The following is a 22,663-nucleotide window of genomic DNA, read 5'->3' as shown; positions in this document are numbered from 1 at the left end:
GAACGAGGTAGCTACTGAACCTCGCAGATCGACAAGGGAGCGTACCACTCCTGATTGGTATGATCCTTGTCTAAATGTCATGACTGTGGACAACAATGATGAAGACCCTGCGACGTATGAAGAAGCGATGATGAGCCCAGATTCCAACAAATGGCAAGAAGCCATGAAATCCGAAATGGGATCCATGTATGATAACAAAGTGTGGACTTTGGTAGACTTACCTGATAGCCGCAAGGATGTCGAGAATAAATGGATCTTCAAGAGAAAAACAGATGCTGATGGTAATGTTACTGTCTATAAAGCTCGACTTGTCGCAAAGGGTTTTCGACAAATTCAAGGAGTTGACTACGATGAGACTTTCTCACCTGTAGCGAAGCTAAAGTCTGTGAGAATTTTGTTAGCAATAGCTGCATTTTCGATTATGAGATTTGGTAGATGGATGTCAAAACGGCGTTCCTTAATGGAGACATTGAGGAAGAGTTGTATATGATACAACCCAAAGGTTTTGTCGATCCTAAAAATGCTGACAAGGTATGCAAACTTCAGCGTTCCATTTATGGACTGAAGCAAGCATCCCGGAGTTGGAATCAACGCTTTGATAAGGTGATCAAAGACTTCGGGTTTATACAGTGTCATGGAGAGGCCTGTATTTACAAGAAAGTGAATGGGAGCTCTGTAGCATTCCTGATATTATATGTAGATGGCATATTTTTGATTGGGAATGATATAGAACTATTAAGCAGTGTAAAAGGTTATTTGAATAAGTGTTTTTCAATGAAAGACCTTGGTGAAGCAGCATACATTTTAGGCATCAAGATTTATAGAGATAGATCAAGACGCCTAATAGGGCTTTCATAGAGTACATACCTGGACAAGATTCTAAAGAAGTTTAGAATGGATGAAAGCAAGAAAGGGTTCTTGCCTATGTTGCCAGGTAAGGTCTTGAGTAAGACTCAAGGTCCGGCTACGGCAGAAGAAAGAGAGAGGATGAACAAGATCCGCTATGCCTCGGTAGTAGGCTCTATCATGTATGACATGCTGTGTACTAGATCGGATATCGCACATGTTGTTAGTTTGACCAGCAGATATCAAAGTGATCCAGGAATGAAACACTGGACAGCGGCCAAGAATATCCTGAAGTACTTGAAAAGGACTAAGGATATGTTTCTTTGTTATGGCGGTGACCAAGAGCTCGTTGTAACCAGTTACACCGATGCAAGTTGGAACACTGATCCTGATGACTCTAAGTCTCAGTCTGGGTACGTGTTTATATTGAATGGTGCTGCAGTAAGCTGGTGCAGCTCCAAGCAGTGCATGGTGGCGAAGTCTTCAACTGAATCGGAATACATAGCGGCTTCGGAGGCTTCATCGGAAGTGGTATGGATGAAGAGGTTCATTGTTGAGCTTGGTGTGGTTCCTAGTGCATTGGACCCACTAGTCATCTATTGTGACAACATGGGTGCCATCGCCAATGCACAAGAACCAAGGTCACACAAGAAGCTGAAGCATATCAAGCTGCATTTTCATTCGATTCGCGAGTACATCGAAGATGGAGAAGTAAAGATTTTCAAAGTACACACAGATCTGAATGTGGCAGATCCGTTGACTAAATCTCTCCCTAGGGCAAAGCATGACCAACACCAGAATGCCATGGGTGTTAGGTACCTTACAATGTAATCTAGATTATTGACTCTAGTGCAAGTGGGAGACTGTTGGAGATATGCCCAAGAGGCAATAATAAAGTGGTTATTATATATCTTTATGTTTATGATAAATGTTTGCATACCATGCTATAATTGTATTAATCGAAACATTGATACATGTGTGTTATGTAAACAACAAGGAGTCCCTAGTAAGCCTCTTGTATAACTAGCTTGTTGATTAATAGATGATCATGGTTTCGTGATCATGAACATTGGATGTTATTAATAACAAGGTTATGTCATTGATGAATGATGTAATGGGCATACACCCAAATAAGCGTAGCATATGATCACGTCATTAAGTTCAATTTGCTATAACTTCCGATACATAGTTACCTAATCCTTCGACCATGAGATCATGTAAATCACTTATACCGGAAGGGTACTTTTATTACATCCCACTGCGTAAATGGGTGGTTATAAAGGTGGGATTAAGTATTCGGAAAGTATGAGTTGAGGCATATGGATCAAGAGTGGGATATTGTCCATCCCGATGACGGATAGATATACTCTGGGCCCTCTCGGTGGAATGTCGTCTAATTAGCTTGCAAGCATATGAATGGTTCATAAGAGATGACATACCACGGTACGAGTAAAGAGTACTTGTCGGAGACGAGGTTGAACGAGGTATAGAGATACCGATGATCAAACCTCGGACAAGTAAAATATCGCGTGACAAAGGGAATCGGTATCGTATGTAAATGGTTCAATCGGTCACTAAGTTATCATTGAATATGTGGGAGCCATTATGGATCTCCAGATCCCGCTATTGGTTATTGGTCGGAGAGAAGTCTCAACCATGTCTGCATAGTTCACGAACCGTAGGGTGACACACTTAAGGTTTGATGTCGTTTTAAGTAGATATGGAATATGGAATGGAGTTCGAAGTTTTGTTCGGAGTCTCGGATGGGATCCAGGACATCACGAGGAGGTCCGGAATGGTCTGGAGAATAAGATTCATATATAGGAAGTCATTTTCTAAGTTTGAAAATGATCCGGTGTATTTATGGAAGGTTCTAGAAAAGTCCGGAAGAAATCACCATGGAAGGTGGAGTCCCGGAGGGACTCCCCCTAGCTTGGCCGGCCAGCCAAAGGGAGGAGGAGTCCCAGGTGGACTCCACCAAAGGTGGCCGGCCAACCCACCAAAGGGAAAGGGGGAGTTCCACCTTGAGTAGGATTCACCCACAAGGAAGGTTTTTGAGTTGGACTCTTACTCGTTCTTTGGGCAACCCTAGATGTGTTCCAACTACATAATGAGGGGCAAGGGAGGGGGCCGGCCACCACAACACCACCTTGGCCGCACCCCATAGAGGCACCAAGGCCGGCGCCCCCCTCTCCCCAAACCCTAGCCGCCCTCCTCCTCATACCTCCCCCGCAAACGCTTAGACGAAGCCCTGCCGGAGATCTCCACCACCACCGCCACCACGCCGTCGTGCTGTCGGGATTCCGAGGAGGATCTACTACTTCCGCTGCCCGCTGGAACGGGGAGAAGGATGTCGTCATCAACACCGAACGTGTGACCGAGTACGGAGGTGCTGCCCGACTGTTGCACCGTCAAGATCTTCTACGCGCTTTTGAAAGCGGCAAGTGATCATCTTCTTTAACAACGAGATCTAATCTCGTAGGCTTTGAAAATCTTTGAGGGTTATTCTCATGATCTTCTCGTTGCTCCCATCTTCTAGATTGCATCTTGGCTTGGTTTTCGTTCTTGCGGTAGGAAATTTTTTGTTTTCTATGCTACGAATCCTATCAAGGTTATGGATTAGAGGCTAGGCCCATTCTACTCTATTAGTACCAGTAGGCAGCATAGGGGATAAAAGCACTACACCTAGAAATAGGAAAGGAATCAACAAGAGAAAAACTTTGTTAGAAATTAGCCCTTTCCTGATCGGTATCTGGGCTGGGAAGAATGGTTGGGATAACAAACAACCATCAGGTTTGTACTTTGGATACCCCTATAACCATCAAAGAACGTCGAAGTGGCTAATTATTCTAAGTAGGGGGCGTTGAGAACAAAGAAATTCTTGGACCTATCGTTTTCTTGTAGCATTAATAGAATTCATTGGTGTTAAGAAAAACTTCTTGCGGGAAGGTTGGCTAGAGATTTCTTGGAAAAATACCAGCCCCTTTCAATTCATAATAAGACGGGACTAATTCTATTTTTATTCTATAGATTATTTCGCTTAGTACTATGTACAGAAGGGAGGAGCCGTATGAGATGAAACCTCATGTACGGTTTTGCAACGGAGATTTTTTTGAATAGAATGAACGATCGTAACGGATGTTGGCTCAATCCTAAGGAAATTATGCGGAAGCTTTGAAAAATTATTATGAAGCTACGCGACTAGAAATCGATCCCTATGATCGAAGTTATATACTCTATAACATAGGAGAGTGGACTAATGGAACCGGGCGGCATGTGATCCTGCGCGAAGTCAGCTTCTGATTGGTCCAGTTTTTTTTGCGTGGGGTCCACTTCTGGAATGGGTGTTTTTCATATACAGGTAAAAAAACAGTACATACACGTGTGGGGCCCTCTATCCTCTCCCCGCCCCATCGTTCCCCATCCCCTCCCCATCGATCCCCATCACCGCTGCGCCCGGCTCCTCCCCGAGCTCGCCAGGACGCCACGTCGATGCCGCCCCGTCCACGACGCCACGTCGATGCTGCCCCCATCTTCGACGCCAGCTCGACGATGGCATGTCCACGACGACGCCCCGTCCTCGATGTCGCCCTATCCCCGACGCCACCCCCGTCCCCGACGCCAGCTCGACGGCGCCCTGTCCCCGACGCCACCCCGTCCTCGACGCCGCCCCATCCCCGATGCCAGCTCGACGGCGCCCTTTTCCCGATGCTGCCCTGTCCTTGACGCCGCCGCCCTGTCCCCGACGCCAGCCCCGCACCGGATCAGGCGCGCGATGGCGGCCTAGCGATTGCCTCGGTGCGCGCGTGGGATGGCGTTGTCCTCCTCCGGCGAGGGCGGGTGGCACTCCACCTGGGGGATTTCACGGTGTCGCGAAGGCGAGCACGCAACGGCGCTGCCGGCCCGTCACAGACGTCGAGGGCGCGCAGAGGTCGATGAGGAAACGACGCGCGGGAGATGAAGCCGCCCGCTGCCGAACTCCGTGGCCGTTCTCCGCACTTGCGAGGCACTGCTCCCGACTGCCAAGGATGTCATGCTCGTCGCCACATCATCGCCATCATCACCAACAACGTCTGCAAGGAGCAGCTCAGCGTCGGGGGTGGGTTCATGGCCGGCCTGCGTTCGACGAGGCAGCAGCGGTCATCAACCAGGCGCCGCGCCACCGCCGACCTGTCTCGGGCACGAGCGCCGGCCGACATACGAGCATCGCTGCCTTGGGGAATTTCTCCTAGCGATTGGTCTCTCTGCAGAGTATTAATTACGGGCCCACCTAAAGTATTCCCCTTTGTATTGACAGTTCTGCATAAAATTGGCTTGTTACTCTGGTGGGTCCCGCAACCAACGCGGACCAATGGGAGACCGATTTTCGCCGGGAGCACATGCCACCCGGTTCAACCACAAGTTTTCCATAACATAGGCCTTATACACACAAACAATCGTTTTTGGAATATTATTTTCGGGGAATAGAACGAAACCCCTTCTTACGGCATGCTTTTAATAATATGGCCGTGATCTGTCATTACGTGTGATACTATGGCAGCCTTGCCTCTTTTGAAAGAGGTAAGCAGATATTATTTGTGTGTGCAATAGGCCGGGTACCAAATAGCACCATTTTTTCATTTTCGGAACGTGGAAGGGAAACTATAGGTAACAAACTTAGTTGAATTTGTGTTACGAGTGGTGCGAAGCAAGCCACCAAATAAAGTGTAGACCATGGAATCGACGTTGTTTTTCTATGGCCATGCCCTCATGGCCTAGCTAAGAGCATTTCCAGCCGCGTCTCCTAAAACGCGCCGGATTGAGCGTTTGGGGGACGTGTTTCGTTCGTGCCGCGTTTGGGGGACGTCGCTCCCCAGTCGTGTCCTCCAAACAAAATTTTAGAAATTTTAAACTTAACGAGATTCGATTAGATTCGTCCAAACTTACATAGATTCGAACGAAATTTGACTAAATTTAAACTAAACCTAATCTAGAAGTACTTGCGGTGGCCGGAGGCGTCGTAGTACTGCTGGAAGTTGTACATCTCGTCGGTGATGACCTCCTGCTTGACGCGCTCGTCGACGGGCTCGTCCTTCACCAAGCCGCTTGGTCCTACCTTGCCGTCGTCGGTGAGGTCCACGAGCGGCTTGCCGGAGTCGCGGATGGACATGGCGATCGCCATGTCGACGTCGCCCTTCCAGGCATCCTTGTCGTTCATGGACGCCAAAAAGCCGCTCGCAGCTGATACGTCTCAAACGTATCTATAATTTCTTATGTTCCATACTAGTTTTATGACAATACTCACATGTTTTATATACACTTTACATCATTTTGATGCATTTTCCGGTACTAACCTATTAACAAGATGCCGAAGCGCCAGTTCCTGTTTTCTGCTGTTTTTGGTTTCAGAAATCCTACACAGAAAATATTCTCGGAATTGGACGAAACAAAAGTCTACGGTCTTATTTTCCACGGAGCCTTCCAGAACACCGAAGAGGAGACGAAGAGGGGCCACGAGGCGGCCACACCATAGGGGGGCGCGGCCCCACCCCTGGCCACGCCGCCATATGGGGTGGGCCCCTCGAGCGTCCCCGACTCTGCCCCTTCGCCTATATAATCCTTCCGCCGCGAAAACCCTAGTACCGAGAGCCACGATACGAGAAAAGTTCCAGAGACGCCGCCGCCATCAACCCTACCTCGGGGGGTTCTGAAGATCGCCTCCAGCACCCTGCCGGAGAGGGGAATCATCACCGGAGGGCTCTACATCACCATGCCTGCCTCCGGACTGATGCGTGAGCAGTTCATCCTTGGACTATGGGTCCATAGCAGTAGCTAGATGGTTGTCTTCTCCTCTTGTGCTATCATGTTTAGATCTTGTGAGCTGCCTATCATGATCAAGATCATCTATTTGTAATGCTACATGTTGTGTTTGTTGGGATCCGATGAATATGGAATACTATGTCAAGTTGATTATCGATCTATCATATATGTGTTGTTTATGATCTTGCATGCTCTCTGTTGCTAGTAGAGGCTCTGGCCAAGTTGATACTTGTGACTCCAAGAGGGAGTATTTATGCTCGATAGTGGGTTCATGTCTCCATTGAATCTGGGACAGTGACAGAAAGTTCTAAGGTTGTGGATGTGCTGTTGCCACTAGGGATAAAACATCAATGCTTTGTCTAAGGATATTTGTATTGTTTACATTACGCACAATACTTAATGCAATTGTCTGTTGTTTGCAACTTAATACTGGAAGGGGTGCGGATGCTAACCCGAAGGTGGACTTTTTAGGCATAGATGCATGCTGGATGACGATCTATGTTCTTTGTCGTAATGCCCTAAGTAAATCTCATAGTAGTCATCATGATATGTATGTGCATTGTTATGCCCTCTCTATTTGTCAATTGCCCAACTGTAATTTGTTCACCCAACATGTTATTTATCTTATTGGAGAGACACCACTAGTGAACTGTGGACCCCGGTCCATTCTTTTACATCTGATATACAACCTACTGCAATCATTGTTCTCTGTTGTTCTTTGCAAGCAAACATCATTCTCCACACCATACGTTTAATTCTTTGTTTACAGCAAGCCGGTGAGATTGACAACCTCACTGTTAAGTTGGGGCAAAATATTTTGATTGTGTTGTGCAGGTTCCACGTTGGCGCCGGAATCACTGGTGTTGCGCCGCACTATACTCCTTCACCAACAACCTTCACGTGGCCTTCATCTCCCACTGGTTCGATAACCTTGGTGTCTTACTGAGGGAAAACTTGCTGCTGTACGCATCACACCTTCCTCTTGGGGTTCCCAACGGACGTGTGCTTCACGCGCCATCAGCAGCCCTGGGCAGTCCTCTGGGTCGTCGCTGCTGGCGATGAGCCGCTGCTGCCGCTCGTACTCCACCAGCAGCGCCGCCTGCGACGCTTCCTCCGGCTCCTCCTTCACCTCCGGCTTCAGGATGAGGAGGGTGCCGCCGCGCCTCCCTTGCTGCCGCCGGCTGCCGCTACCGCTGCCGCCACGCCTCGTGTTGACGGGCGTCGCGGACGGCCACGCGGCCATGCACGACGAGACGCGTCTCTGCGTCGTCTAGGAAAACAGGGACGCCATTAATGTCGCTTGACCAAAGGTAGGCGACGGGGTTTTAGCCTTCCGAGCCGCTGACGCGTCAGGCCCGCGTCGGTTCGCCTCGCTTTTCGTTGTGTCCGGCGTGCCTGGAGCGTCTCCTATGGGACGGGGACGGGCTCGGGACGCCGGACACCGTATCGGGACGCGCCGGACAAAAATGGGCTTTCGGAGACGCGGCTGGAACGGTTTTTTGGTCCGGCGCGCCCCAAATTGCTTTGGGGGACGCTTTGGGGAACGCGGCTAGAGATGCTCTAAAGAAGCTTAAAAGTTAGCATACCCAACCAATCATGCCTCTCGTGTTTTGGTCGTCTCAATGCCAACACACGATATCCCTCTCGAGTTCCCAAGAAAAAAACCAAATTGTCACAAACGTTGTAGTCGTTACTCTTTATTTATCATACTATGAAGCAACTGATCGATAGCGTACAAATCATTTCTAACATGTTATAGTTTTTTTAATGTGAATAAAACCCCGGTCTCTGCATCAATCGATCCACCCATCATTTTATTGCATTATACAAAGGAACAGAGTTATGAAGTTGTACAACTCATAGATCACACAGAGTTTACATAAAGATCAACCATCGGAACAAAAAAAGTAGTGGTCTTAAGCATCATGTAAGTGTCTAACAAGCCGCCAAACATCCTAGTTGTAGATATATCGTGCGACCGTTTACAGATGGTTGCATCCAGAATCCATATGCGCCGCATCTTTGGTAGTAACTAAGATCATTCGTAGATCCATAAATTGGCCATACAGATAACCTGTAGAAAATGATTAGTTCCGACCTTGTTAAAAATCATATCATTTATACAGTTCCACTATTGGTAACATTGGCAGGTGGAGGAATATTAAAGGTAAAGTGAACAACTCTCCACACAAAACGAGCAAAGGGACATACAAAAATGAGATAGTTAATAGACTCCTCTAAGTCACAGAAAACACATTTCTTACAACCATCCAAATTTCTCTTAGCTAAATTGTCTTTCATGAGTATAACCTTCTGATGAAGGAACTACATAAATATCTTAATAAGAATGAGAGAGAGATTTCACGGTGGGACTTGTAGCTTAGGATTGGGAAGTATCTGGAATTTCCATTCAGCTAGCTGGTCTTCATAGTCTGCCCATGCATTTTCTCTAACCTCCAAGCTGCATATAGCCATAGAGGTTGTGCATTTTCTCTAACCAAACCATGCATGTCATACCGGCGCCGGGGCTGATGCATAAACATACAGCGGGTGACAACGAACTTAGTAGCTTCGTTGTTCATGGACCTCCATCTAGAAATATCAATTTATAATGGATGCCTCCATGTATCGTTGTAATACTCCTAAAAAAATCATCCTCCATGCCGAAGACAACCACCTGGCGTGGAGCAGGCCTATGGCAATTGATGCAGGACATGTCATCTATCAGGTAGATGCAGTTTTGGGGACGTACTTGGCATGGAAGAAGGATGGGGTATTGAAACCAATGAACAACACCTGTCCTAGAAGCCTTTTATTTCGACAAGATTTTGCCTGGACAGAGTCACCGTGTACACCTCAAGCTTGACAGTCCGGTAGTCTCTGCCTCTCCTGATGGGCTCCTCGTCCCTCCAGACCTGAAGGGTGGCACCCCACCGGTGCTACAACAATGTACCTGCCTCTACTTATGGGATATGTCATGTGATCTAATACGACCTTCATCAAGGGAGAAGGTGCATTGACATCGACAGTGTGAACCTCATGAGTCATCGGATTCAATAATTATATTCTCTCTACTTCAAAATCTAAGATTTAGACTATGACCTAAAAATTTCAAGTTCCCTCCGCGAAATAGGCTTTCGCCGTTTTATAAATAAAGCCGCAACGATCGAACCGATTCAGGTTCCCAGACATGTAGTGAGCATGAGTACAAATGTAAGAATATATATTTTCTGGCCCAGAGGGATTGTAGCATGAGTAAAAATGTTCTAACAATTAGGCTTTTACAAGTTTTGGTCACGTTTATAGTTTTACATTCCAAGAGTGAGGATTAGGTGACAAAGACCAACGTGAGGTAGTTAAGTTAAGCTCTATTTGTTTTGCTTCGTGCTATATTTCTGCCTCCTGAACATCTGTATATGAGAATATCAAACTGGTTAGAAGTCGTTTGGAAGCCAGGTTTTTATTTCGTTTGTAGCATTTTGAAATGAATCATGTATTCATTTTATTTACATTGTAATTCCAGAAGTGGATACTTGTTTGGTTGCCACAGGAATTGCAAATGACAGCAGAATTCAATATTGAATTTGTAAATGGCTTCCATAGAGAAACGCAAATGACAGATCTCAGCTCGGAATTGTGTTTACCCATGACGTCATTTTGCTGGATTTCCTAAATAAAATGATGGCCCAATTCTGTGGAAACCAAACAGCCCACCTATGAAATTCTAAAATGAATGATGGATACCAAACGACTTCTTATAGTTTATCAAGATTCTATATGCATATGCAACATTGCAGGTATATTGAATCAACGTTTTCTCCTACCTTTTTCATGCAAACATAACAATACTTGATCTAACTTCCATATGTAGTTGTATGTTTGGAAGAGTTTTTCTTTCTTTATAATTGGCTTACGTCAACAGAGAAGACATTCAATTTGTGAATATATTTTTGCGAGGATGTTGTCAGCAGTTGAGTTGTGTCTATTCATGTCGTGCTACACACGAATCCATTATGTTATGGTGGATAATAGACTAAAATGTCCTGCCAGCCCAATGGTGATGTTGGAAGTCATGGTAGTTCTTTAGAGCCTCCCTGTGAAGATGACATAATCCCTTGGAGTGACATCAAGGAAGGCAAATCCAGAATGCTCATTTCACAAGGAAGAGATGCAAAGGATCACAAATATTTTGGGACGCATTCATATGGAACCCCTGGACTAAGATTTTTCTTTGATAGCCTTGCAGTTGCAGGCTGCCATCACGGGCATACAGTTTGGAACATGATGTGCAATGATGAGTAAAATGCTTTTGCTTCCGTAATTTTGCCACTTTTAGTCTGGTGCGTCCCACCAATTTTTTTTTTTGCGAGAAATCCACCGATCTATTAATAATCATCAACAGTAGTACAAATAGCCCAAAACATCTGGTGCGTCCCACCAATATTTGTTTTACCATAGTCATGTAAGTGACTACCAAATTTCCTGATGCAGTGGAGGGCGCCTATTCTTCTATATATTTAGTTTACTTGCAACTCTAGAAAATCAAAATAAAAGAAAATTAAATGTGCTACGACCGGCATCGCTGCCACCGAGTAGACATGCAAGTCCACCACATCTACCACATCTTCTCAGAGAAACATGATACACGTGTGTGGAGCCCAATTGGATCTCTATAAATGATAGAGCCATGTTGTGGATTAGCTAAGCCACCACCTTGTGAAGCTAATCAACATCGATCTCTTCTGAATAATACAGTAACTAGCTATGAAGGCAACGAGCGGCGTTCGCATGGTTACTGGCAACGGAGAGAATAGCTATGCCTCCAACTCCAGGCTCCAAGTAATTTGCATCCTGCGCACTGTCAGTTGTGATCTATTGCTGTGTTTTACTTCATATCGTGCGTATATACTTAAGCACCTACACTACATGTAGCTAGCTGCTCTTCCGTTACTGTTGTTCCATGCATGTATGCAGGAGAAGGCCATTCTGGAGAGAAGGCCGGTGCTTTGCAAGGCCATAGAGGAGGTGTACATGTCGCTATCTGATTCTGCCCACAGGAGCACGATGGTCATCGCTGATCTTGGCTGCTCGTCGGGTCCAAACACTCTGCTCTTTGTCTCTGAGGTGATCGGGGTGATCCGCGCCAACAATCGCAAGTCCAAAGATGCCTGCGCCGTGGACGTGCAGTTCTTCCTGAATGACCTGCCGGGGAACGACTTTAACCTCCTCTTCCGGTCACTTGAGCACTATGATAATCTCGGGTGCGGGAATGAGCCGCCTCCATACTACATCGCGGGTCTGCCGGGATCCTACTACCGGAAGCTTTTCCCTCGCGAGAGCGTCCATCTCTTCCACTCCTCCTATGCCCTCCATTGGCGTTCTAAGGTACTATATGCATGCAACTATTAAGAAATCAGAGCATAGAAAAAAGCTGGGCTGGCTAATTAAATGAAAGGATTTTGAAGCAAAATCTTTGCTAATTCGACAAGGATTGTATTCTTTAATTATTTCTTTATTTTTTATTACTTAATTTAAGAATGAACCCTACAACGCGATAGTTCATGTTTTAATAGTTAGTTAACGAAGTGGATGTCTTTTTTTGTTAGAGCGGTTGGTCTTATTATAGATTAATTCCGTCCATATATAGGTGTGGTGGACAAAGCAATGGGTATCCATCTAATTTCATTCTGAAAAGTCAAAACAAAACAAAAACTACTAACTGCACACACGAAAATACAACTCATTGATGGATACATATGACCAAACCATTCAGTAGGCCGCTAGGAATTGAATTTTGTTGTGAAACAATAGTACTACTATAATTGGTATACTAATATAAAGGGCATTTATATCATGATATGTCATTTTATACATCAATGTCTCCTTTATGATGATTAATTACGTAGGTCCCGGAGGAGCTATCAAGTTGCACTCGCCTAAACGAAGACAACATCTACATTGGAAAGACTAGTCCACCAAGTGTGATTAAGTTGTTCCAACAACAATTCCAACAGGACTTTGAATTGTTTCTTACATTGCGTTCGAGAGAGCTTGTTAGTGGAGGCCAAATGCTACTAACATTTCTGGGGCGAAAGAATGAAGAGATGTTGATGCATGGGGAAGTTGGCATTGTCTATGAATTGGTTGCTAAATCTCTCCGGTCTCTTGTACAAAAGGTACATACTTGTTATGGCAATCTTGTGTTGTCTTCCAATAAGTATTACATCATTTCTCTCGTACACTATTATTACTTTCGAATGATTTTACAATGAGTTTCAACGGTAAAATAAGAAAAAACAACTCCTCCAAGAAGAGTAACTCTTATTTGTTTCATTATATGGTATGTGATATATAGGGACGTGTGGAGAAGGAGAAATTGGACTCATTCAATGTGCCCTACTATGCCCCGTCGGTGAAAGAGGTAAAGACATTTATCAATAAGAATAGTATCTTCGATATTGAGCACATTAAACTCTTTGAATCAAACTGGGATCCTCAAGATGACTCGGAAGGTGACGTGGTACTTGATTGTGCCATCAGTGGGGCTAATGTTGCCAAGTGCATCAGGGCAGTGTTGGAGCCACTAATTGTAGACCACTTTGGAGAAGATATTATTGAGGAGTTGTTTATGGTGTATGCCTCCAATGTTGCAAAACATCTTGAAAAGGGCAAGGGCAAGTATCCAATCATCATGGTGTACTTGAAGAAGTCCATGAATTGATTTAATCACATATATAGTGTAACTGATCTGGTGGTGTATGCTGAGTACTATAGTGGGACGTTGTTATGGATACCTGATGCAGACATCCATAACTTTGTAAAATTGATGCCAAATATGTCATGTTACTAGTCTAAGTTACTACACTCATAGTAGATAGTAATTTATATATGGTGTCATGCATTATGTCATTTATTATGTTATAGACTCATCTTGCTTTGAGGTGTGTGATGTTATGGTAACATAGCTAGTTACCACCTCACTCTCTTTCTTCATCTATTGGCATGCCATATATATCACCAAAACGTCTTGAGATGTGTGATGTTACTAGCTAAGTTACTACCACTATGGGTAGTCTTAAGCCGGACTAGAAGAGGAGAAGTCCAAGCAAATAAATGCCTATTCGGGCATTGGTGGGAGTTAATTCAGTATTTTCTTAATATGACATGATTGTCACCATATTTGATGGTAACATATTGCTATATTTGTTAATCTGTTGTAATTTTCATTTTCATATTATGATTTATTGCGATATTTATTTATATGTGTGTATTATGTCATAGTTCTTGTCTATATGATTCTTATTCTTTTTTTTCGAAAATTCTACCGATATATTCATAGTCCTCAACAACAGTACAAGGAGACCAAAAGGCAAAAAAAATTACAAATATGTCACTGGATCACCTACCGATGATTACAAGCACTCGAACAAGCCGAATGCACGCCACCGTCCTCGCCTCTCTCTCTCATTAGAACCGGGCAAAGTTTGTCGTAGTAGAGGTTGTTGTAGTCGATAGACGAGGAGGTCGTCATGCTAAGGCCCCAAAGGACCAGCGCATGAGAGCAACCATCGCCGATGAAAAGAAACGTAGATCGAAAGAAACACCGACTAAACCCAGTGAGATCAGCCGAAGACAAACCTACACACGTCCTCCGGTGTGATGCTAGAAACACCATCGAGACGGGGGATAACTTTATTCCATATTAGGGGAGTCGCCACCGCCACCCCTCCTGAATAGGACACAAAACCTAAACAAACCGGTGAAAACATTAAGAAACAGAGCCCTCCCGCCGACAAGGATCGGGATCCACCACGCCACCATGGCCCTAAGGCCACAAGAGGCGAGGAAGATTGGCAGCGTTACCGACGGGAGGCAGGAAAACCCTAATCGCCTAAGCCTTTTATATGATTGTTGTTGGACCAGCCCTTGCTGCCGAGTTCCTTTCGACGACCACGATAACGAAGCTCTGGCGACGACGAAGCTTTGGTGAGATGCGCGCACGTTCGAATACTTCAGCCTCAGCCGAGGACACACGTACCTTCAAACCAGCTAGCAGCCAAGCACCTCGATGTATTGAGCTAGTACAAAGTTATACTAAATCAGCGACAGCTAATATGGAACAAAAGTAGTAATTTCTATACGGTTATGTTCATTGTATGTTGCAAAGCGGGAACGTTGTCGTTGCATTATCTAGCGAGGGGAAGAAAGAGACTTGCAGCGAGCCAAGAGTGGGCCGAGTGGCAGGTGCAAATGAAAGCGGGGAAGTCATGGAAAGAGGTCAATGATTTCGTGAAGCAGGCTGAGGTCCAGACTATAGCGAGGAGGTAGAGCCTGAGGCATTGCAGGTGTTCTTGGTCTTGGATGGGCACTTCATAATGCTAACTTCGGTACCATACAGAAATTTAAGATTAATGGTTCAGAATAAGAACTAAGACATAACAGAGTTTTCGAGAAAAAACGCAAAAAGGTTTGGCAGAGTTATAGTGCAAGAGTTAACACACTGCATGAAATGCAGTTGGCTTTAGCTGAACAATACGGCAAATAGGAGTGTCTATTTTGGGCATGCTAGACTTCAATAGAACAAGATGGGTCAGAACTGAGAACCACCTACAGCTTGATTTTTTCCAAGATCGCATACCTATGAACTTTTTGGTGTGCCAACCGTATGTACAACGGTATATTTTTAAATCATGGCAGTGTGTGCCTTTTAGAGTATCCTCGGAATAAATAGCAATACGCTCCTCTTCTTATCAAGACAACTTTTATGTGATCATTCGTTTATCAATAATTCACTGGGTGGCTAAACAAAAGTTAGCATTGTTCATGGAAGCACCATTGCTCTGAGGAAGACCAAACGAACACGAGACAACCCGCTTAAGGAAATGAGAGGCTCTCTTTCTTGATTCAACTTTGGATCCAACTAATCCAGTAAGTAAACTGAAATACTGAATGACATTGGGCAACGAATAACAGACGTTTTCATAACATAAAAAGGGCTACAATGCCCTAAGTTATTTACAAGGACAACTTCTAATTTATGTTATTAGTTTTTTCCCTTTCCAATAATCAGTGTCAAAGTAAAAGTACTCTACCAAATCACATTTGAAGTTGAGTTTCACTTCATCGCTAAACTGAGTGAGCAAAGTTCAAGACAGCAGCATGACAAAGATCAAACCCGGAGTACCCAAAACTGTAATACATCTGCCTAGTATCAATCAATTTTTCAAACTATTTCGCTTCTTATCGAAAATCAAATTAATAAACTTGTTCTATGTTAAACTATTAATTCAAATGCACTAAATCAGAATATTAATGCTCTCTTCGCAAAAGAACTCTGTGACGTGCTCAGCAGCTTGGAGACTGCTATTCCTGGATGCGGAAGGTGATTGCTTGCATCCTAAAAGGAATGACAATCAAGCCCAAAAGTAAAATGGTAGATGATTGAGAAGCCAGTCAAGTGCAAAGGTAAGAAGAGTGGCGCCATAGGAAAGGCGCTCGCGGCTGCTTAATAGATGATCTTCGTTTCTCGTGCTTGTCCTCTGGGTTTAGGTCGCGTGTGTCGTAGCGCCTTCGCTTAGGCTTTGGTTGAAGATAGTCTAGTCTCAGTGGAGTAGGGTTTCGAGCTTGGCTTGGTTGTTTTTCGTGTCTTGAGTGGCCTTGGCTCTGTGTGAGAGTGGGCATCGTCATGTGTTGTTGGCGTTGTTGTATGATTTTTGCCTGGTTTTCCGCAAATTAACCGGACACCTTCATCTTAATTATAGATAAGCTTTGCCTTCTTTTAAAAAAAACAGAAAAAAAAAACAGAATAATACCAAACTGTCAAAATGAACTTGCTCCATGTTGTGTTGTTAATGCAAACGCACTAGATCAGAATACTACCACACTGAAGCACCTTACAGACAACGGTGGAAATCCAAAACTAGTTGAGGCCACTTCAGTACTGACCAGTGACCACTATTAGTTCACCAAAAGGCCCTAATTATCCCTGCCACACTGTCAATTCATCCAAACAGACCTGCTGATTCACCCAAATACTATAATACTGACCCGGAAATTCAATTCGGCTCCCGGGTGCGTATGCTCCCTCTACCAAAAAATCATATTTCAAAATGTCGAAAAATTTAGACAAAAAATTCTACATGTACATCTCCATAATATATGCCCGTTTGTCAAGTTTCACGCAAAACCAATATTTTTTGTGGTCTACATAAAAAAGAGAAAGTTTATCTTGTGAAAAGCATTATTTGTAGCACTGAATTTTGTCTTTTTTACACACGTTACATGATAAGTTAATTTTTTATGAAACGACTTTGTGAGCACGTAGCACGTGAAGATGTACGTACGAACTTTTAGTTTCAATTTTTTTTGAAATTTAAAATGTATGTAAGATGCATTTCAAAATATAGGGAGCATATGCACCCATGTTCCAAAACACCGCTCAATACTGACCAGACTACTGACTGGCCGATGCGTGGTAAATAAGCTCTCATTAAGAAGAAGTGGAAAGAAAAGTGAGACGAGTGAGGACGGATGAGGGTGCAGACCTGGAGGTCAGAGTGGCGTCAGCCGTGTAGCAGGACAATTCCTATTCTCCGCGCTCATTGCGGGAAATATTGCTCTCCCTCATACCAGCTTTGGTATTGGGTTGCTGTAAAAAAAAAAAGCTTTGGATTTGGGCCCGGGCCGTTTTCATTTTCTACATATGTGTGTGCTACCAGGGTGTTTTAACGCCTAAAAAAATAACGCCTTATGGGTCGCCTGTGCTCGCATACTAGGATTCGCGGGCTAGGTCCATCATTTGCACGACTCGACCACCGCGAGGTCGCACTCCCACCACCACACATGCACACCATCGTTGGCGATGTTATCCTCCCGCCACCACTGTCGGCCTTACCACCTACTGACAAATTTTCACCTCGCCGCCCCGCATTGCTCGAGCCTTCCCCTCCGCCGGCCTCCACTGCCCCCGACCTCCCTCTAAAAATCCACCTTCTCCATATCCGAAGAGGTTCTTGTACCACCAGTCCACCACCCCAAACCCTAAGTCATCGGAGCCTCGCCGCACCCCCACCCCACCCTAAACCCTATGTTTTGATTCAAAGTTCGTATAGGTTTTACGTATTAACTACAGGTTTTATTGGTCGACATATTATTATCTGAAATCCAAAGTAGTCGTGCTAATTGAATGGGATTCCTGATTGTTGGTGCTAAACTGCTAATGAATTATCAACATGTTATCACCTGCTGAGCCAAACGCACGGCTGGTAGTAGGACAATTTGGTGGAACAACAAAAAAATTCTGCTAGCTAGTAGCTACTCAGGTGCTTATTGATCATTTCGAAAAAGATGATTATTGATGGATTACACTAAATTGCACTAGTGCACTCTCTTCCCTTCAGCGTTCCTCTTCTATATAAGAAGCGGGAAAATAGAACTTCACATCAACTCGGTGTTCTAGCGTTCCATTGTTGCTCCCAGCCTCCCATGCTATTGGTCGGAAGGATGGAGATTGGGATAATGGGATTGGGAGGCGCTGGGACTAGGAAACAATGGTGCTAGGGCATTTATTGTTGTTATTTGCTCTACAGTGGAGTTCAACAAGTTGGCAGAGACTCGAGATCTCCTTGCCTAGCATCTTGGAGTCCATCCACGTGCCAGGGACTCCATGTCACCTAAACTCGCACATTCGGGTTCTCCTTAGCCTCCAAGACCTGAACACCGGGTCCTGTCACTACTTCTGTAGCCAAAACACATTCAGCCTCCCATTGCTGCACACATTGTCACTGTGAGTGGTTCCTGGATCCACCACTGAAAGATTGAAGCAACGAGCTCTGATTTCGTTGTCAGACGCGGAAGCACCCCGTGACAACTTGCACGCACGGTGTTGGGACTTGGGAGGGGGATGGACAATGTGCGAGCAAGAACATTGCCATTATCTTCCACTCTTGCCTAAGAAAAAGAAATTATCTTAACCTATGTTGTCTTCATAATGTTTCTGGTTCTTCAGAAGATTTTATTCAAGGGAACCAAAGTAGTAATGACTGCTAATCTATGTGAGGAGGAGTGTAAACTGAAGCTTTGCAGAAGATATACAATAGGGCCGTTGTCTTCCACGTGAGCAAAGATGCAGGTAGAACATCTGGTTTGTTGGAATTTGAGGACATTTAGGCATATAATTGGGTATGTTGCTTCTTGGCATATATGTTGTTGGGTAAATGTTCAGTTCCAGTGTCTATAAGGTGCCGGCAAAACTGTACCAAGTGATTACATCACTTTAGTTGTTTTAATTCTTGTTTTGTTCTGAGATGTGTTGTTTTACATTTGGCATACCAAGTTGCATGGTTCCTGCGCCTCTGACTGAAGTTCAGTCGAAGTATAGCAATGAAATTTTCCTTCCACTATATATATTCACAATAGCAAACATTTTGTCAAAACAATCTTAATTTTGTGTCAAAAGAAGATACAGATGCTCAGCCTTGACTATTTAGTGCATATTATACATCTTGAGTCTTTAAGCGGAGGAAAGCAATTACCCTGCCTTGCAACTCCCAAGCAAAGCAGCAGCAACTGCACATTCATGATTCAACCACCATGTATGTATATACATACAGCAGGAGCAGAATAAACGCATAGTGTAATGTTTGAAGAATACAAAAGGCATGGAAGTAAAAAGACAATGCAGCAGTCATCATCAGAATTTCAGAGTAGGAAGTTAAGGGAAACAAAACCATAACTACAATCAGAAGTAAACATCGTTCAGTTCAACACTTGATGATCCAAGGTGACGTTTTAAAGCCAAGGTTATCCTTGATCTTGTCAAAAACCAAAGTGGGCTTTGCTTCCGCATGTCAAGGGGCAGGCAGATAAGAAATGAAATTCTGATGTAACATGTTCCTAGCTCTGGAAGTGGGGAGACACCCGTCAACAAAAGCTATCCATGAACACAAAACATTGGTGGCAACACAGGAAACCATTACAGTTACAGAACTTAGTTGCAAACTACAATAATCGACAGGGCTTCTGCAAGACTAGCCAAAACCCAAGCGACAAGGTTACTAGCCACAACCATAAACTGAACTGGGAAACACCCAGAAGCTACTTAGTAGACTGTAGTCATGAGGGAATGAACAACCATATAATATGGTGGGAACTGTATTTTTGTACACTGGCTGACCAAGCTCAACCGCAGTCCAGGTTTCATCAGGATCTTCAAATAGCTTGGCAACATAAATGCAGTTACTCCTTCCTCCCCATCTTTCAGGGCTCATGCAAGAAAATGTAGGAGTCCTCGTATCAAGGCTAACAAACAGTGCTTGATTTTCCAACTTCTCCATCTTCACCCACTTAGCTGGTTCAACCGAGGAGTCAAGGCGAAAGACCTCAAAGAAGCGGTATGATCCATTTAACTCGTGGGAGCTAATCGAGAGGTCAACCATGAGAAGCATGTCACCACAGACCACCAACCATGGGTTAATAGGCAGGGATTCCCACTTAATTGCTACTTTTTGCATGCTGAATTGAGGTGCCAAGTATATAGTGTGGAGCCTGAGAAGAGCATCTATGACAAAGATATCACCATTGAATAACAGAATCTGATGGATGCGTTCTCTCTGAAAGGAAAGAGGGTGCTCTGACCAGGAGTTTGTTCCAACCTGCCACTCAAACATTGAGGTTCTTGAGCAAAGGAGGAGGCGTGAGTTGGGTGAACTCAATGCAGCTGTAAGAATGCCTATGCCAGAAGAGTAGCCAAGTTCATTGTTGGGTGGGAGTTTGGGGGGCTTCACCTTGGTACCAGTCAACACATTGACAAGGAGGCAGTTTTCTTCATAGGAAAAGATAAGATACCCATATGAGCAGCCCAAATAGTACATGTTATCTGGAGTATTTTGAGGAACTGAACAACAGAGGGATAAGTTTTTCTTGCTGAGATCACTGAGCTGCCATTTGCAATTAGATAAATCCATGGGCTTGATATAGCCTGTATGGGGACGAACATAAGGACCATCTGGTTTCAGGCAGAGTGGTGGGAAGCTGAAGATATACACAGAAGGGAAGGAAGAGACTGAAGCGCGCCAAGAGTGGCAGGTACCAATGAAAGCAAGGAAGTCATGGAATGAGTTAAAACGAGCAATGATTTCGTGAAGCAGGTTGTCCAGGAGATCTGCAAAAACATGAGGTCCAGAAGAAAGGGAGGATGTAGACCCTGAGGCATGGCAGATGTTCTTAGAGGGCCTCCCCACAACTGTAACTTGTCTGCCACACAGAAATTTAAGAATAATGGATCAGTATAAGAACTGACACATACTAGAGTTTTCAAGAAACACAAAAAATGTTTGACAGAGTTATAATGCAGGAGTTAATACGCTGCTAGAAATACAATAGGCTGTAACCGAAAAATAAGGAAAACAGGGGTGTCTATTTGGACATGTTAAACTTCAATCAGAACAAGCTACGTCAGAACCACCTACAGCTTGATTTTTTCTACAAGATCATAAGTAGAATATTTTTGGTATGCCAACCGTATATACAATGGTACATTTTCAAATAATAACGGTAGAGTGTGTACTCTGTAGAGTATCCTGAAAAAAATAGCAACAATTTGATGATTTTGCTTGACATAAAAGCGCAATAATATGCTCCTCTTCTTATCTAGAAAACTTTTATGTGATCGTTTCGTTTGCTTATGTATAATTCACTTGATAGCTAAAAGGAAGCGTGCATTGTTCATGGAAGCACCATGGCCATGAGGAAGACCAAATGAGAGGCTTTCTTTCTTGATTCAACTTCGGATCCAACTTACCAACTGAGTAATCTGACATGTTGAATGACATCAGGCCATGAATAACAAGCATTTTCATACATTTAAAAGGGACTATAATGCCCTCAGTTGTTTACAAGGACAACTTATAATTTGTTATTTTGGTTTTGCCTTGTAAATAATCAGTGTCATGATAAAAGTATCCACCAAATCACATCTGAAGATGAGTTTCACTTCACCACTAAACCAAGTGAGCATAGTTCAAGGCAGCAGCATGGCCGAGACCGAACCAAAAGTACTGAAAACTGTAATACTCGTCTCCCTAGTAGCAAAGGAAATTTCGAACTTTTTCGCTGACCAGAGAAAATAAAGTTATCAACAACTTATCTGAATGAATTTGTTCCATGTTAAACTGTTAGTGCAAGCACACTAAATCATAATATTACCAACCTGTCTGAATGAACTTGTTCCATGTAAACTGTTCATGCAAACGCACTAAGTCAGAATACTACCAAACTGTGACACCTTATGGACAGCGGTGGAGATCCAAAACTAGTTGAGGCAAGTTCACTACTGACCACTATTGGTTCACGAAAATGCCCTAATTATCACTCGACACTGCCATTTCATCCAAACAGACCTACTGGTTCACCAAAATACTAGAAATTTCAGTACTTTTATCGCTAAAGGACTACTGACCGGCCGATGCGTAGTGGGTGTTTCTCTCGGATTCTAGTTTGGACTGACCCTCATCTACTCGGTAAATAAATAATCCCTCATTAAGAAGTCGAAAGAAAAGAGAGGCGAGCAAGGACGGATGAGGGTGCGGACCTGCTAGTCGGAGTGGCGTCTGCCAGCGGCGACGACTCGGCGCCCTGCTGTGGCGACCGCGCTCTCCCGCGGCGGCGGCGGCGGCTTCCGGCCATGGGGGCGCACCTCAACCAGTTGCTTGGTCGCGTCGTGTCGATGGCTCGATGCCTAGCAGCAGTTCCTATTCCGTGCTCATTGCGGGAAATATGCTTTGGTAATGGGGCCGGCCCGTTTTTATGTTCTTCCTATGTGTGCACTACCAGCCTACCCCTCCTTTAGCAGTGCTCCTATTTACGGCAAACCCTATACATCGACCAGGTCAGCGCATACCGCGCGCCGCACACCCCGTGCGCGGTACGGGCCGGCTCAGTTAGGTGCGGGGCTGCTTCCTTTTTCGATTTTTCTTTTCTTTTTTGTTTCTTATTTTCTGTTTCTTTTTTTCCTATTTTC

At 44.4% G+C, this 22,663-nt stretch overlaps 2 protein-coding genes across 3 annotated transcripts; one reads left to right on the top strand and one right to left on the bottom strand.

The window, feature by feature from the left end:
- The first annotated feature begins 11,331 nt into the window (after window positions 1-11,331).
- Window positions 11,332-13,585, top strand: LOC127334217 (anthranilate O-methyltransferase 2). Of its 2 annotated transcripts, none has more exons than XM_071826399.1 (4): window positions 11,332-11,505; window positions 11,578-12,030; window positions 12,552-12,821; window positions 13,001-13,585. In XM_071826399.1, exons 1-4 carry the CDS (start codon window positions 11,410-11,412, stop codon window positions 13,364-13,366), a joined length of 1,185 nt encoding a protein of 394 aa, XP_071682500.1. In that variant the 5' UTR covers window positions 11,332-11,409; the 3' UTR covers window positions 13,367-13,585. The 2 variants fall into 2 exon arrangements, with proteins under 2 accessions (XP_071682500.1, XP_051216596.1); XM_051360636.2 differs by having other exon boundaries at window positions 11,333-11,484; window positions 11,620-12,030.
- A 5,998-nt stretch (window positions 13,586-19,583) lies between these two features.
- Window positions 19,584-22,434, bottom strand: LOC127334216 (uncharacterized). Its single transcript, XM_051360635.2, has 2 exons — window positions 22,235-22,434; window positions 19,584-20,898 (listed from the first exon to the last, which is right to left on the bottom strand). The coding sequence occupies exons 1-2, from the start codon at window positions 22,327-22,329 to the stop codon at window positions 19,701-19,703; spliced, it is 1,293 nt and encodes a 430-aa protein (XP_051216595.1). The 5' UTR covers window positions 22,330-22,434; the 3' UTR covers window positions 19,584-19,700.
- Window positions 22,435-22,663: the final 229 nt, after the last annotated feature.

Source organism: Lolium perenne, chromosome 2 (assembly GCF_019359855.2).
Source record: "Lolium perenne isolate Kyuss_39 chromosome 2, Kyuss_2.0, whole genome shotgun sequence".
Lineage (NCBI taxonomy): Eukaryota > Viridiplantae > Streptophyta > Magnoliopsida > Poales > Poaceae > Lolium > Lolium perenne.
Note: the sequence above shows the minus strand (reverse complement) of the source record. Positions and strands in the feature narration are given on the sequence as shown.

Excerpts from the sequence above, each read along its gene's own strand:
- LOC127334217 (XM_071826399.1), top strand. The coding sequence starts at position 11,410 with ATGAAGGCAACGAGCGGCGTTCGCATGGTTACTGGCAACGGAGAGAAT. Across the intron at positions 11,506-11,577 it reads TAATTTGCATCCTGCGCACT|CTAGCTGCTCTTCCGTTACT; the intron begins GTCAGTTGTGAT and ends CACTACATGTAG. Across the intron at positions 12,822-13,000 it reads TCCGGTCTCTTGTACAAAAG|GGACGTGTGGAGAAGGAGAA; the intron begins GTACATACTTGT and ends TGTGATATATAG.
- LOC127334216 (XM_051360635.2), bottom strand. The coding sequence starts at position 22,329 with ATGGCCGGAAGCCGCCGCCGCCGCCGCGGGAGAGCGCGGTCGCCACAG. Across the intron at positions 20,899-22,234 it reads GACGCCACTCCGACTAGCAG|ACAAGTTACAGTTGTGGGGA; the intron begins GTCCGCACCCTC and ends TCTGTGTGGCAG.